The 14,999-nt window shown below is 39.7% G+C and overlaps 2 protein-coding genes across 2 annotated transcripts in view; both read left to right on the top strand.

The window, feature by feature from the left end:
- LOC107756264 (glycine dehydrogenase (decarboxylating), mitochondrial-like) overlaps positions 1–2,782 on the top strand; it is a 4,934-nt gene extending 2,152 nt beyond the window's left edge. The window contains exons 3-5 of the mRNA XM_016573291.1: positions 619–679; positions 2,255–2,357; positions 2,519–2,782. Coding sequence (XP_016428777.1) covers positions 619–679; positions 2,255–2,357; positions 2,519–2,782 — 428 coding nt within the window. The remainder of the gene's footprint in view (positions 1–618; positions 680–2,254; positions 2,358–2,518) is intronic.
- Positions 2,783–6,889: 4,107 nt separating this feature from the next.
- LOC107756263 (glycine dehydrogenase (decarboxylating), mitochondrial-like) overlaps positions 6,890–14,999 on the top strand; it is a 17,627-nt gene continuing 9,517 nt past the window's right edge. Inside the window, exons 1-13 of the mRNA XM_016573290.1 lie at positions 6,890–7,095; positions 8,980–9,127; positions 9,648–9,844; positions 9,931–10,027; positions 10,548–10,653; positions 10,745–10,884; positions 11,030–11,110; positions 11,208–11,305; positions 11,447–11,531; positions 11,620–11,661; positions 11,795–11,937; positions 12,234–12,309; positions 14,181–14,306. Of these exons, the coding sequence (XP_016428776.1) occupies positions 6,890–7,095; positions 8,980–9,127; positions 9,648–9,844; positions 9,931–10,027; positions 10,548–10,653; positions 10,745–10,884; positions 11,030–11,110; positions 11,208–11,305; positions 11,447–11,531; positions 11,620–11,661; positions 11,795–11,937; positions 12,234–12,309; positions 14,181–14,306 (1,545 nt within the window). The remainder of the gene's footprint in view (positions 7,096–8,979; positions 9,128–9,647; positions 9,845–9,930; positions 10,028–10,547; positions 10,654–10,744; positions 10,885–11,029; positions 11,111–11,207; positions 11,306–11,446; positions 11,532–11,619; positions 11,662–11,794; positions 11,938–12,233; positions 12,310–14,180; positions 14,307–14,999) is intronic.

Raw genomic sequence — 14,999 nt, 5'->3', positions numbered from 1 at the left:
CCAGCTGTTTTTACTACAGCATTATCTTTGCTCCGTTCAGTTGCTGTGTTGCTAAGCTGCAGCACAATGCCTCGGAATTCGAGTGTCTCTGTATGAACCGGCTCCAGTGCCCTCAAGCTATTAAACTAGTTACCTAGCCATCAGGAAATGTCCCATATGTGCTTTACCTACCTTTTTGCTACTGTGTTACGAATTGCAAAAACACTTAATGCATATATTAATCAGTGAGATTGTGTGCGCTTGTATTATTCATCAGATCAATGTAGGTCATGCCGTGTGATGTTTTCGTAGGTGTGTGTTTAAATACCAGGTGTATTTGCTAATATGTGTAAAAGCAATTGTTTTGCACTAGCGAGTCATGTGAGAAGCTTCCTAAAACTCATTCACTTGCGAAACAGAAGCTTAATTTAATTTGATGCAACACAAACCATAGGGTTTTTTTTACTGTCAAATCAGACCAATTCTTTCATGACTATATTAATGACTCACAATAAAAACAAAACTACTATGTAAGCATATGAGCACTGTTTTATTAATCTAGGGTGTTTTATGCACTAATTGTGTTTAACGGTAACCACAGATTTCTGAATCACTTATCTTTGTGCTTAATGACTACAGGTGAAAATGAAATTCTTGATTCGCTCCAAAAGATTGCATCGAGGAACAAGATGTGGAATCTGTCTAGCTCTATCTATCTATCGGTCTATCCTTCTATACGTCTCTGTCTCTCCATCTGTCTGTCTGTCTCTCTACCATCTGTCTGTCTTTCTGTCTGTCTGTCTGTCTTTCTGTCTATGTCCCTGTCTGTCTTTCTGTCTATGTCTCTCTCTTTCTGTCTGTCTTTCTGTCTATGTCTCTCTGTGACCCAGCTAGCCGTCCGGCCAACAAAGTCAGGTACCGTGGTTCCGACGGTCTAGGGAGGAACTAGATAGGCATGGTACGACACACAAGATGTCATGCAAAAAGTGGTTTATTGTCTTCCCACGAGCGTAAGTGAGAGTGCTGAATAAATACAAAGTACAAACAAGGAAAAAAAGACAAATAAACAAAATAACAAAACGACTTAAGTTTGGTGCTCAAACTCAGCACCTTCACTGGGCTACACAAAACCACAAAGAAAATTACTGGAGCAGCGAACCTAGCACTACACAATGCTGACAAGCCCCATAGCTGGGCGCTGCAAAAACCCCCATTCTACAAGACAACAGGTGGTTTAAATAGAAATATTTCCTGCTAAACAAAATTGGACCAAACCAATTCAACAGAATTAACTCCTCATAGACAGTTCATCTTTCTCTAATAACACACTATTCCATAGCCATTTAAATAACAAAAGACAGCAACTAGCGCGGTAGACAACAGCAATCAATAGATACATACATACATAACAACAATGAAAGTAACTCAATGAAGTCAGAGTTACCCAAACAATACAACATGGTATGATCCTTGTTACCATGAGCGCATTCTGCCTACGCGCGCTGGCAGAATGAACCCAGGGACAGCGGAACAGGTAAATAACAACATGATGATTGCCGTTAACTAATGTCAGAAACCATAAATGCTTTTTACAACAACAAACAAAGTCATTGAAATTATTATGCATCTTTACCTAACAAAAACCAATGAAAGAAACAATACTTACAAATTGCAATGACTTGTATATAATGTGCATGATGATGATGTCCATAGGAAGATGCAAACCTCACGTGTACACAAAGGCTTCGCGAAAGCACGAACACCATATTATTTACAAACAATAGGCTTACATAATTTAATAGCCCACTCATACGCACAGATAAACAAACAACGGTATATATATATATATATATATATATATATATATTTTTATTATTTTTATTTTATTTTTTTTTCGAAATTTGAAAATTTGAAAAGAAATTGAGAGTAAAAAATATTTTTAAAAATCCTCATTTTTAATCCTAATCTAGTAAATCACAAAAACCGGAAAAGTCATGGGGCTTTCAAATGTTGTTATGGATAAAGTTGGCCTTGGTATCAAAAATATTGAGAAGCACTGATCTGAAAATTATTCAGCTCTCCTCCTACAATCATTTAAAAACACATCACCCTTCGTTGGTGAATCAATGAATTAAAAGATTTTTAGGAATTTGTATCCAGTAACTGAATTGGAAATGTCAGGGAAATGTATTTGTTCTATACAAGTTCTTGACATTACTTTACACTTCCTTTTGTGAAATAGTACTAAAACTGATTGGGTTTGCTAATCTTCTAGTTCAGAGAGTGAGGAAGAGGAGGAGGAAGAGGTGATCCTGACAGATGAAGAGATGAATAAACTGGGAGCCAAACTCGTCAAGGCAGAACTCATGGGAAACACGGTGAGCTCATCAGAACTCTTCTGGAAACCATGTGACCTAGACATTGATGCCCAAAAATGCTGTCTAATTAGGAAGCTCACTAGGTATCAAGACGGTCTTTGTGTGCTAGTAGTAGAAACAGATACTGATGGTATGTTCTGATTGTGTGTGAATAATCACAGGCGCTGGTGGAAAAGCTAAAGGCTCAGATGGAAGCCGCCCGTCGAGCCAAAGAGAACCGAGCTCAAAGAAAAGACCAGAACAAACAGGTTTCTGCACCAACAGACTCAGAAAAGGAAGTGATTCTGTTCAGGACCGACCCATGGGGACGAGCCTGGCCAGTCAAAGCCCCGTCCCAAACACAGGAGCCTAGAGGAGGAAGGAGGAAGCAGAAAGCGGTGAGACACACACTCACATATACAGCTTTGCTGGGTAGTGATAGCTAACTAAAGCTAAAACCATAAAAAAGCATTATTGTTAGTTAAAATAAAATAAAATAAAACTACTTGAAATAAAATAAAATAATAAATTAAAAAATTAAAATTAAAAAACTGAAATGTGTTTAATTTAAAATTAAAAATTAAAGCTGAAATAAATATATTTATTTAAAAAAACAATAACTAATAAAAATGGCAAAAACACACTGCAAAATTACTAAAACTTTAACTAAAAATGATGTATGTAAAAATTGTTATAATTATAATGTTATAAAATTATACATTAAAAATATAAAAAAAAAAAATTAAAATAATAATAATATATTGATATAACTGCAGCTCTGTTTCTATTACCGTATTGTCCCGAATATAAGACAATGTTTTTTTCTTGGAAATACATCTGAAAAAACACGCTTGTCTTATATTCAGGGTCTAGACTTTGACATGTCAATATACACCCACAACAATAGGTGGCGCCAAATACGCATAAAACGCGTGTGCCATGAAATACGTAATGTAATGCGTGTTGTAAAGATCGCGAGTAAAATCCAAAGAAAAAGAAAACCTTACAGCTGCATGAGTCGTGACTGTCACGTTAGCCTGATGGGACCAAACTCCCTTTGTGATTTTAAAACGTAAGACAGTACCCAGATTTGAAGACTACAGTAAGATTTAACTTCTACTGTTAATAAGATTTTTGTAGGCTACTATTAAAACATTCTCTACAAAATTCTACTACAAAACAGCTTGCACTTTGTCCACCTGCGGCCTAATAATACCTCCTCCCAGCATATAGCCCAGGTAAGAAACCTCTGACTTGGCGATGTAACACTTTTTGGCATTGGCAACCAAACCAGCCCGCTGAAGTCTATTAAACACCTCCGCCAAATGGTCCACATGTTCTTTCCAGGTCGTACTGTAAACAACGATGTCGTCGAGATATGCTGCTGCCACACCCTCCATCCCTCTCAAGACTTGATCCACCAGTCGTTGAAAAGTTGCTCCAGCCCCATGCAACCCAAACGGCATAACCCTAAAATGGTATAACCCACTAGGGACACGAAAAGCTGTCAGTTCTTTGGCAGACTCAGCCAATGGGACTTGCCAATAACATTTGCACAAGTCCAAGGTTGTCAGATACTTGGCTTTACCCAGACATTCGATTAGCTCATCAACCCTTGGCATTGGGTATGGATCGAATACTGATACCGAATTTAGTCTTGAAAAGTCCACACAAAACATTAGTGTGCCATCTTTCTTTGGTGCCAGTACCACGGGACTGCACCAGTCACTTGTTGAGGGTTCAATGATTCCTAAATCCAACATCATCTTTACCTCTTCTTTCAATGCCGGGATCAGGCGAGCCGGAACTCTACAATGAGTTTGTCTAATAGGGTCTGATACCAAAAGATGGATTTTATGTTGTATCAGGCTCGTCCTTCCCGGCTTGTCTCCAAACAGCCCTTCTGGTATAATCTTTCTGAGTTCATTCTGTTGCTTAAGAGGGAGGTGATCCACAGCTGGGTACACTGAAGAATTTTGACCAGTGGGGAAATACTGCTCCTCCAGTTCCTCTTCCTCCTCCACCGCTCTTGCCCATAGCTGATCAGACAAAGACCCCTTGCTTTCATGCCAAGACCTTAAGAGGTTAATGTGGAAGACTTGAGACTTTTTACGACGATCAGGCAAAGAGATCTCGTAGTTGGTAGGGCTCACCTTCCGTAGTACCTCATATGGCCCTTGCCACTTGGCTAGCAACCCGGTGTCCAATGTCGGGAGAAGTAGCAAGACCTTCTGACCCGGGACCAATGTCCTCTTTCTAGATGACCGGTCAAGTTTTTTGTCGTTGTTGTGCCTCAGCCATGTTAAACTGTACTATCTCGACCAGCAAGTCCATCTTTTCTCTCATCTTGATAACATAAGACGGCGACCAAACCAGCCCGTTGAAGTCTATTAAACACCTCCGCCAAATGGTCCACATGTTCTTTCCAGGTCGTACTGTAAACAACGATGTCGTCGAGATATGCTGCTGCCACACCCTCCATCCCTCTCAGGACTTGATCCACCAGTCGTTGAAAAGTTGCTCCAGCCCCATGCAACCCAAACGGCATAACCCTAAAATGGTATAACCCACTAGGGACACGAAAAGCTGTCAGTTCTTTGGCAGACTCAGCCAATGGGACTTGCCAATAACCTTTGCACAAGTCCAAGGTTGTCAGATACTTGGCTTTACCCAGACATTCGATTAACTCATCAACCCTTGGCATGGGGTATGGATCGAATGCTGATACCGAATTTAGTCTTGAAAAGTCCACACAAAACCTTAGTGTGCCATCTTTCTTTGGTACCAGTACCACGGGACTGCACCAGTCACTTGTTGAGGGTTCAATGATTCCTAAATCCAACATCATCTTTACCTCTTCTTTCAATGCCGGGATCAGGCGAGCCGGAACTCTACAATGAGTTTGTCTAATAGGGTCTGATACCAAAAGACGGATTTTGTGTTGTATCAGGCTCGTCCTTCCCGGCTTGTCTCTAAACAGCCCTTCTGGTATAATCTTTCGGAGTTCATTCTGTTGCTTAAGAGTGAGGTGATCCACAGCTGGGTACACTGAAGAATTTTGACCAGTGGGGAAATACTGCTCCTCCAGTTCCTCTTCCTCCTCCACCGCTCTTGCCCATAGCTGATCAGACAAAGACCCCTTGCTTTCATGCCAAGACCTTAAGAGGTTAATGTGGAAGACTTGAGACTTTTTACGACGATCAGGCAAAGAGATCTCATAGTTGGTAGGGCTCACCTTCCGTCGTACCTCATATGGCCCTTGCCACTTGGCTAGCAACCCGGTGTCCGATGTCGGGAGAAGTAGCAAGACCTTCTGACCCGGGACCAATGTCCTCTTTCTAGATGACCGGTCATGCCAAGTTTTTTGTCGTTGTTGTGCCTCAGCCATGTTAAACTGTACCATCTCGACCAGCAAGTCCATCTTTTCTCTCATCTTGATAACATAAGACAAAATGTTTGTTTGCTCTACCGGATTATCTCCTTCCCAGGCCTCCTTCAAGATATCTAATGGTCCTCGCACTTGGCATCCATAAAGCAGCTCAAATGGTGAATAGCCTGTTGATGATTGGGGGATCTCTCGGTATGCAAAGAGAAGGTAAGGTAGCCAATGGTCCCAGTCCGCCCCTGTTTCTGATACAAACTTACGCAGCATGGCTTTTAACGTTTGATTGAATCTTTACACCATACCATCGGTCTGAGGATGGTAAGGTGTGGTATGTATGGGGCGTATGCCTAGCATGGAGTAAACTTGTTTGTGGCCTAACTGCAACACTTGTTCCCTCATAGAAACCGGAACTACCAATCATTCCCCCTCTGCACCCTGCCAGTATAACCTGTCATTTTTTACCACATACCGTTCCTTTTGTGACACCAATGTCTGAGGACTCTGACTAATAGCTTTCTCCAATAGTAGTTGTAATGACTTGTCTTGCCTTTGTAACTCCACTATATTGTGTGGAATCTGCACAATATCATCAAAGCAAGGTTTAGTTAGCTCCTCACAAATGTTTTTGCCCTCCATTTTCTTTTGCCGTTTCTCACGTCTCGATTTCTTAATTTTAAGCTCTCTTTTAACCCGCTGCACTGCTGTTATTGTTTCTCCAACGCCTTGGCTGGTATACTGATCATCTTGCAGCCATGAAGGTTTCAGCCAACTCTGCTGCCTGTCTTGATGAAGTGGGGTTGTTCTGTTTTACCCACATTCTTGTCAGGATTAAGGAGTTTGAGGAACTGTTCTAAAACTATTTGGTCTCCAATTCCTTCCTTGGTTCGAAGCCTGGGATTCATCCATTTTTCATACAAGTCCTTCAGTCTCACCTGAAGCTCTTTTGGAATCTCGTCCTCCTGGACCCTGTAGGATCTGAATCTCTGACGATATGTTTCAGCATTAATTTCAAATTTGTCAAGGATAGCTTGCTTGACATAATTATAATCCAAGGACTCCTCAGGCTCCATGGCCACATAGGCTGCCCTCGCCTTGCCAGTAAGAAGAGGTAGAAGATGCAGTGCCCAATCCTGTCTGGGCCATCTGCATGCCTGAGCAATTCGTTCAAATGTCGTTAGATAATGCTCTATATCCTCATCTTCAGTCCATGGCAGCATTCTTGGACTTTCATAAGTTGGCATTGAAGACCTATGGCGTTGTACTATACCATCCTGTATTGAAGCTGATGCAGATGCATTATCCTGGGCAGTCTGCCAGGTCTGTTGATGTGGATGAGGGACTGGAGGAGTGGTGTGGGCTGAAGCTAATGGTGAGGTGGCAGGTATTGTCAATCCTCCCCTTGACTGTTGCTCTTGCTTCTCCTGATGTACCTCAGACTGCAGCTGTATAAACTGATGATGCAATGTACGCCATCTGTGCTCTTGACGCTGTGACTCTTTATCTCTGTCCTCATCTCTTTGACGTTGTTTTTGCAGAAAAGTCTGTAACATAGACCTGAGAGTATCTATCCCCTCCTCAGATAACTCCTCTTCATCATCTGCACATACATCCCCTCTTCCTGACTGGTCTGGAGCCAAAACATTTGAGTTGGGCTTTACCACTTTTGCAACATCATGTTTCTTTGGCGGCATTGTCCATTTCTTAATGCAAAGAAAAAAAAATGTCGACCAGCCTCTTAAAGACCTGGAAGCACCGCTGCCACCATATGTGACCCAGCTAGCCGTCCGGCCAACAAAGTCAGGTACCGTGGTTCCGACGGTCTAGGGAGGAACTAGATAGGCATGGTACGACACACAAGATGTCATGCGAAAAGTGGTTTATTGTCTTCCCACAAGACTAAGTGAGAGTACTGAATAAATACAAAGTACAAACAAGAAAAAAAGACAAATTAACAAAACAACTTAAGTTTGGTGCTCAAACTCGGCACCTTCACTGGGCTACACAAAACCACAAAGAAAATTACTGGAGCAGCAAACCTAGCACAACACAATGCTGACAAGCCCCATTGCTGGGCGCTGCAAAAAAAAACCTTCTACAAGACAACAAGTGGTTTAAATAGAAATATTTCCCGCCAAACAAAATTGGACCAAACCAATTCAACAGAATTAACTCCTCATAGACGGTTCATCTTATTCTGCCTACGCGCGCTGGCAGAATGAACCCAGGGACAGCGGAACAGGTAAATAACAACATGATGATTGCCGTTAACTAATGTCAGAAACCATAAATGCTTTTTACAACAACAAACAAAGTCATTGAAATTATTATGCATCTTTACCTAACAAAAACCAATGAAAGAAACAAAACTTACAAATTGCAACGACTTGTGTATATAATGTGCATGATGATGATATCCATAGGAAGATGCAAACCTCACACAAAGTGTGTACACAAAGGCTTCGCGAAAGCATACGAACACCATATTATTTACAAACAATAGGCTTACATAATTTAATAGCCCACTCATACGCACAGATAAACAAACAACGGTGCATTAAACTGGCGCTCCGGTGATGACGTCATCTGACCGATCGTCATCACACTCTCCATCTGTCTGTCTGTCTTTCTGTCTATGTCCCTCTCGATCTGTCTGTCTTTCTGTCTGTCTCTCTCTCTCTGTCTGTCTGTCTTTCTGTCTATGTCTCTGTCTGTCTGTCTTTCTGTCTATGTCTCTCTCTTTGTCTGTCTGTCTCTCTCTCTTTGTCTGTCTGTCTCTCTCTCTCCTGTCTTCTGACTGTCTGTCTGTCTGACTGTCTCTCTCTCTGTCTGTCTGTCTGTCTGTCTCTCTGTCTGTCTGTCTTTCTGTCTATGTCTCTGTCTGTCTCTCTTTCTGTCTATGTCTCTCTCTTTGTCTGTCTGTCTCTCTCTCTCTGTCTGTCTGTCTCTCTCTCTCTCTCTCTATCTATCTGTCTGTCTGTCTCTCTCTCTCTCTCTCTATCTATCTGTCTGTCTGTCTCTATCTATCTGTCTGTCTCTATCTGTCTGTCTGTCTGTCTATGTCTCTCTCTATCTGTCTGTCTATGTCTCTCTCTGTCTGTCTGTCTATGTCTCTCTCTATCTGTCTGTCTGTTTGTCTGTCTTTCTGTCTATGTCTCTGTCTGTCTGTCTGTCTTTCTGTCTATGTCTCTATCTCTTTACTCTTCTGTCTAGCCTTCTATCTGTCTGTATTGATTAAGACTAAAAGTTTGTATCCTTTAGTTACATTGGTGTGAAGACTGTTCTCAAGCTTCCTCATGAGATGGACTTCAGTGGGAAGGATGTTAGCGGTGTGCTCTTCCAGTATCCAGACACTGAGGGCAGAGTGGAAGATTTCACTGCACTTGTTGATCAGGCTCACAAGGGTGGTGTATGTACCTCTCACCTCTCTGTTATTATAAAATTCACATTTACAGTTGCTGATACCAGTTTTTGCATATATTAGGTTTTACTTGAACCATTAATTCCAAATGAATTTATTCACCCTCATGCCGCTCCAAACCTGTTTGACTTGTTGTATTTTTTTTCCCTGTGAAACACAAAAGAGGAATTCTCAAAGAACACACTGTTCTTTCCGTACTACTAAATTGTTTAGGGCTGTCAATCACTGATGTGAAACTTGGTGTGACCCATCTTCATGGCAAGTTTGAATATAAGGAAGTGAGATTTGTTACATGGAGGGAAAAAAAAGTCATACAGGTTTGGAATGACATGAGGGTGAGTAAATTACGACAACTGTAATTTTTGGGCGAACTATACAAGTGGTCCATAATTGCGACAACAGAATCTGTTATTAGTTTTTGTGCACAGATCTATTGCAACAGCTGATTTAGACATGTTCAAAGCACTAGACCTGATTTTTGTTTTTTTGGGTCCATTTTATTTTAAAGGCACTGGCTTGCTGTGCCACAGACTTGCTGGCGCTCTGTGTGTTGCGTCCTCCTGGTGAGTTTGGAGTTGACATCACCTTGGGCAGCTCTCAGCGCTTTGGAGTGCCTCTCTGCTATGGTGGGCCTCATGCTGCATTCTTTGCAGTCAAAGAAAATCTGGTTAGGATGATGCCAGGAAGGATGGTCGGAGTGACCAGGTAAGTCTGTAATTTATAGTCTCAAGGCTTCAGTGTACTTTGCTTCATCGGTGCTGGTATCAGCTGTCACATGTTTCCTGTTACAGAGATGCAGCTGGTAAAGAGGTTTATCGTCTGGCTCTCCAGACCAGAGAGCAGCACATCCGCAGGGACAAAGCCACCAGCAACATCTGCACTGCCCAGGTAGAGCTTAACAAATCTGAATATACAGTATGTATATGTGACCCTGGACCACAAAACCAGTCATAAGGGTCAATTTTTCGAAATGGAGAATTATACATCATCTCAAAGCTGAATAAATAAGCTTTCCATTTATGTATGGTTTATTAGGATGGGGCAATATTTGGCCGAGATGTAACTATTTGAATATCTGGAATCTGAGGGTGCAAAAGAAAAAAATATTGAGAAAATCACCTTTAAAGTTGTCCAAATGAAGTTCCTAGCAATGCATATTACTAATCAAAAATGAAGTTTTGATGTATTTATGGTAGGAAATTTACAAAATATCTTCATGGAACATGATCTTTACTAAATATTCTAATGATTTTTGGCATAAAATAAAAATAGATAGTTTTGACCCATACAATGTATTTTTGGCTATTGCTACAAACATACCCCAGCGACTTAAGACTGGTTTTGTGCTCCAGGGTCACATATATTTGTGAAGTTGAATGACTGTACTCAATTTTATTGTTTCATTTAGGCTCTTCTTGCAAACATGGCTGCCATGTATGCGTTGTATCAAGGTCCTCAAGGATTGAGGCACATTGCAGAGAGAACCCACAATGCAACGTTGATTCTCGCTGAGGGCAAGTTGTTTGACTCCTGTTTACTTTTTACTTTTAATAAGAATTTGATAAGAAATTTTGTGATACTGATTGTTTCTCATTGTTATAATAGGACTAAAAAGAGCAGGGCACAAACTCCAACATGAGAACTTCTTTGACACGCTGAAGATCAACTGTGGTGTGGCTGGCAAGGACATCTTAGAAAAAGCTATGCAGCGGGAGATCAACTTACGGGTGTACAGTGATGGACTGGTGAGGCCGGTGAAAATGTTTAAAATAAAACACACAGACGGTGTTCATTTTATGTATTGTTTTATAAATATATATTTTTTACAAGATTGCATTTTTATTTCAGTTATTTTTATTATTAATTTAATGTTTATCGATGTGGTTTTAGCTTGGAGTGTCTCTGGATGAAACTGTCACTGAGAGAGACTTGGACGATCTGCTCTGGATCTTCGGTTGTGAATCCTCAGCTGTAAGTTCTTGCCTAAATCCAAAAGATTTCAATTATTCTTTAAAAATAATCTAGTCTCCTTGCCCCAATGAGATCTCATCTTTTTGACATTTATCAGGAACTTATTGCTGAGAAAATGAGTGAACGAACAAAAGGATTGCTGGCAAGCCCTTTCAAGAGAACCAGCAAGTTTCTTACCCATACAGTGTTTAACAGGTTTGTTTGCCAGTTTTAATGCTAGTTGTTGTTTCTAACAAATCTGTTTATCAATGAAACTTGCTTCAAAATCAGAAAAACATGTATAGATGTGCTGTTTTTCAGTATAATAATTACTTGAATATATTGCTTCAATTTCAGTTATCACTCAGAGACCAATATTGTACGTTACATGAAGCGCCTGGAAAATAAGGATATTTCCCTCGTACACAGTATGATTCCTTTGGTAAGTAAAGAATCAGAGTTTACTTTGGAGTTTATCCACTGTAAAGATTTAACATGCAAACATCATAGTAAACTGCTGTTGAATCCAGGGTTCGTGCACAATGAAGCTGAACAGTTCCTCAGAGCTCATGGTGAGTCTGTGTTAATCTGCTCTTTTACATCTGCACTCCTTTTTACTGCTGTATCCAAAACTGTATCTCTGGCATTGCCTCATTTCAACCAGTCTGATCTTTTCACGGTTTCATTGTAACCTTTTCACAACAGCCAATCACCTGGAGAGAATTTGCAAACATCCACCCTTTCGTGCCACTGGATCAGGCTGAAGGTTATCAGCAGCTCTTCAGACAGCTAGAGAGAGACCTTTGTGAGATTACAGGATATGAGAAGATCTCCTTTCAACCAAATAGGCAAGTGTCCTGCCTGATATTGTTGTTACAATATCAAGAATGTGATTTATTTTAATTTCAGTCAACAGTGTTCTTGTAGTTGACAAAGCAAATATCAGTTTCATTCAGGTTTCTGATGCTGATAAGCTTTGAGGGTGTGTAGGCATCTATACGTTCTGCATTGTTGACACTTTAACAGGATCATTAGCATACTGTACTCTTGGGCAAGGGCCTTTTGAAGCAATCTTTGAACTCTGCTGTGCTCAGGCAGAAAGGTTACATATACATGATGCTATTGATTTTTCTTTGTCCCGTAGTGGTGCGCAGGGGGAATATGCAGGCTTGGCTGCAATCAAAGCCTATCTAAATTCCAAAGGAGAATCTCACAGAACAGTGAGTATCATCCTGCAGTGAAACACTCTTTAGCAAAGTCTCCTCTCATTTAACTTCAAGCCTCATGTTTTGCCTCAGGGCCATTTAAAAACATAAGTGATATTTGAAGTATCAAGTTGACCCTCATAACTTTTCCTAATCTTGGAAAAGAATGGGAAAAAAGATTTCCTAAACCTAATCTGATAACACTCTTTGAATGTCCTCCATAAAAAAAATTCAAAGTAGGCCAAATAGACATAATTATATAAGTATAATTTAATATTACATAATATTTATGATATAATATTAAATATTGTATTATATTTGTATATACAAATATAATATATACAGACACTTTTGTTGTTTCTTGTATTTAGATTTTTGGTTTAAAAAAAAAAAAAACTATGAAAATTGAGTTTTTAAAAATGACACCCATAAGTGATTTAACTCCTGACAAAAATAGAATTGCTGCTGAAAGGAAAGCAAATGGTTCATGAGTAATACAAAAAGTTAAATTCTCCTCACAGTGAAAAGTGGAAAATGGGTTAAAGTGTTTTATACCTGAGAGAAAATAGCTGAAAAAGTGGTAAATTGTTAGTGGGGAGTGGAAAGAAAGTCAGTGATAAGAACGTTTAGTCAAGTCATTGCAGTGTTTTGTAATCTGGCCTTGTTTTTTTTATTTTTTTATCATCTTCCTAATAAGCAGATCTTAGATAGCGGATGCAGCTCTTAAACCAGCCAAGGTTCAAACTGCCATGGTTGAGTAAATAGCCATAGAAAACAACCACCCTGTTACAGGATTCAACTTCAGTGCAAGACTCCATATTTGGAGATTTTTAAGACATGCAGTCCTTGGACGATAAGTTTGTTCATGGTGACCTATTGAAAATTGCATAATGCTAAGCGTTGTGTCCTTAGTTCAGAATGTCTGTCATATAGTCTGTTATGACATTTTATTTGACATTAAAGTTGAATTGGAGACGTTCGATTAAAATTGAATACACCCAAATGAACAATTGCCAACAGCCAATTTAGCAGCCTCATGCCAATTTAAATGTCTCTGGAACACAAAAGGATTCATAATGAAAGTAGACCTAAACATATGGCTCCATGAAAGTAGTCCATATGAGCTACAATAGCTTCATGCAGAACAGACCGAAATTTGTTTTGATGAAAGTCATTAATTTGCAGAATATGCATAATCTCAAATGTGAGATCACATCTTGCCAAGATTAGTGCTGTATATATTCCCCCGGTTTCACAGACAAGGCTTAAGTTTAGCTTAAGACTAAAATGCATGTCTGAGAAACTTGCACTGACATTTCTTAAAATAAATTAGTGGCATTGTTTTGTCACAAGATGCACACCAGTAATGCTTTTTCTAAGGCACGTTTATAAAAGATACTTAAATGTCCTAATTGGACAGGCCTAATCCTGGCTTAACCTAAGCTCTGTCTGTGAAACCAGGCCCTAGTGTATAACGAAGACAACAAAAAAAAATGGATTGAGTGCATGTTAAACGAACATTAAAGATGAAGAATACAGTTTCTGCGCTAATAGTGTCACCCTGTGAAATTACAAAGCACAACCATTGCAGATGCTCCTTCTGTAACGGAATCTGAATTTCTTTTCCCATGTAACGTGTCAGCTATTGTCCCACACTGACTAAACACCCTCTGGATCAGTCTGCTACAGTAGCAATGCCCCAAACTCTCGCTATTGGTTGAGCTTGATCTGAGAAGATCTCTAAATGTTTTGATGGTGCCTGGGAGACTCAATGTTTACACTTTTTGGGGAGACAAAACCATGAATGGCATATATTTTTTTTGTTTGTTTGTATTCTTATTTTGTCCATTAATCTTCTATTTCAAATCTGTTATGAATTCATTAAGGTTTGTCTGATTCCCAAATCCGCTCATGGAACAAACCCTGCCAGCGCTCAGATGGCAGGCATGAAGGTTCAGGTGGTGGAGGTGGATAAAGATGGCAACATTGATGTGTCTCACCTTAAAGCCATGGTATGTACAATGATTTAAAATGTCACATTGCATCTTTTGTCAACAGGAAGCCTTTATCTTCTGTTAGAGAGCTATTTACACTGATACACTTGTCTATGATAACATTATCTTGTCCGTGTCAAAGGTGAAGTGTGTAATTTCTGCCTCACTAGCAGCACCAAACGAAATTGCAAAAATGACGAGGTTAAAAACTGGTGTAGCAAATTAGCTGAAGGGAAATTTATATAAATAATTACAGTTAATTATGATTAATTACAATTATTTATATCAGCTGCCAGTAGTAACTGTAGCAGAATTAAATTGCCATCAACCAATCTGTTCGTCCAGCGAACATTCAGTGTAAGTTCATATCAACTCTAGGAAAGGATATTTCTGTGGCCACAGAAAATACTTTCATACAGTATTAATGCATTAGAGCATGTAGTAAGGATCAAAATCGTAAAGGGGCATTAATTTGCAAGGCAGAATCAGAAACTCGTGTAATTTGTGCACGAGTTTTATTAACTAAACACTTAACACAAACTAGTCTAACAAACAAACAATCACTCATACATGGGAAATCGATCAAATTTACAGTATATTATTGATTGGCCCTAAACTGATTACTATTCGGTTAATCATACACTCAACACAGGAAATGCAGTTTTCCTAATCGTTTACACATTTATCACAATTGCTTTAGAGTAATAATAA

This window comes from Sinocyclocheilus rhinocerous, unplaced genomic scaffold (assembly GCF_001515625.1).
Source record: "Sinocyclocheilus rhinocerous isolate Xijiao unplaced genomic scaffold, SAMN03320098_v1.1 scaffold1043, whole genome shotgun sequence".
Lineage (NCBI taxonomy): Eukaryota > Metazoa > Chordata > Actinopteri > Cypriniformes > Cyprinidae > Sinocyclocheilus > Sinocyclocheilus rhinocerous.
This window is presented reverse-complemented; position numbering and strand designations above follow the sequence as displayed.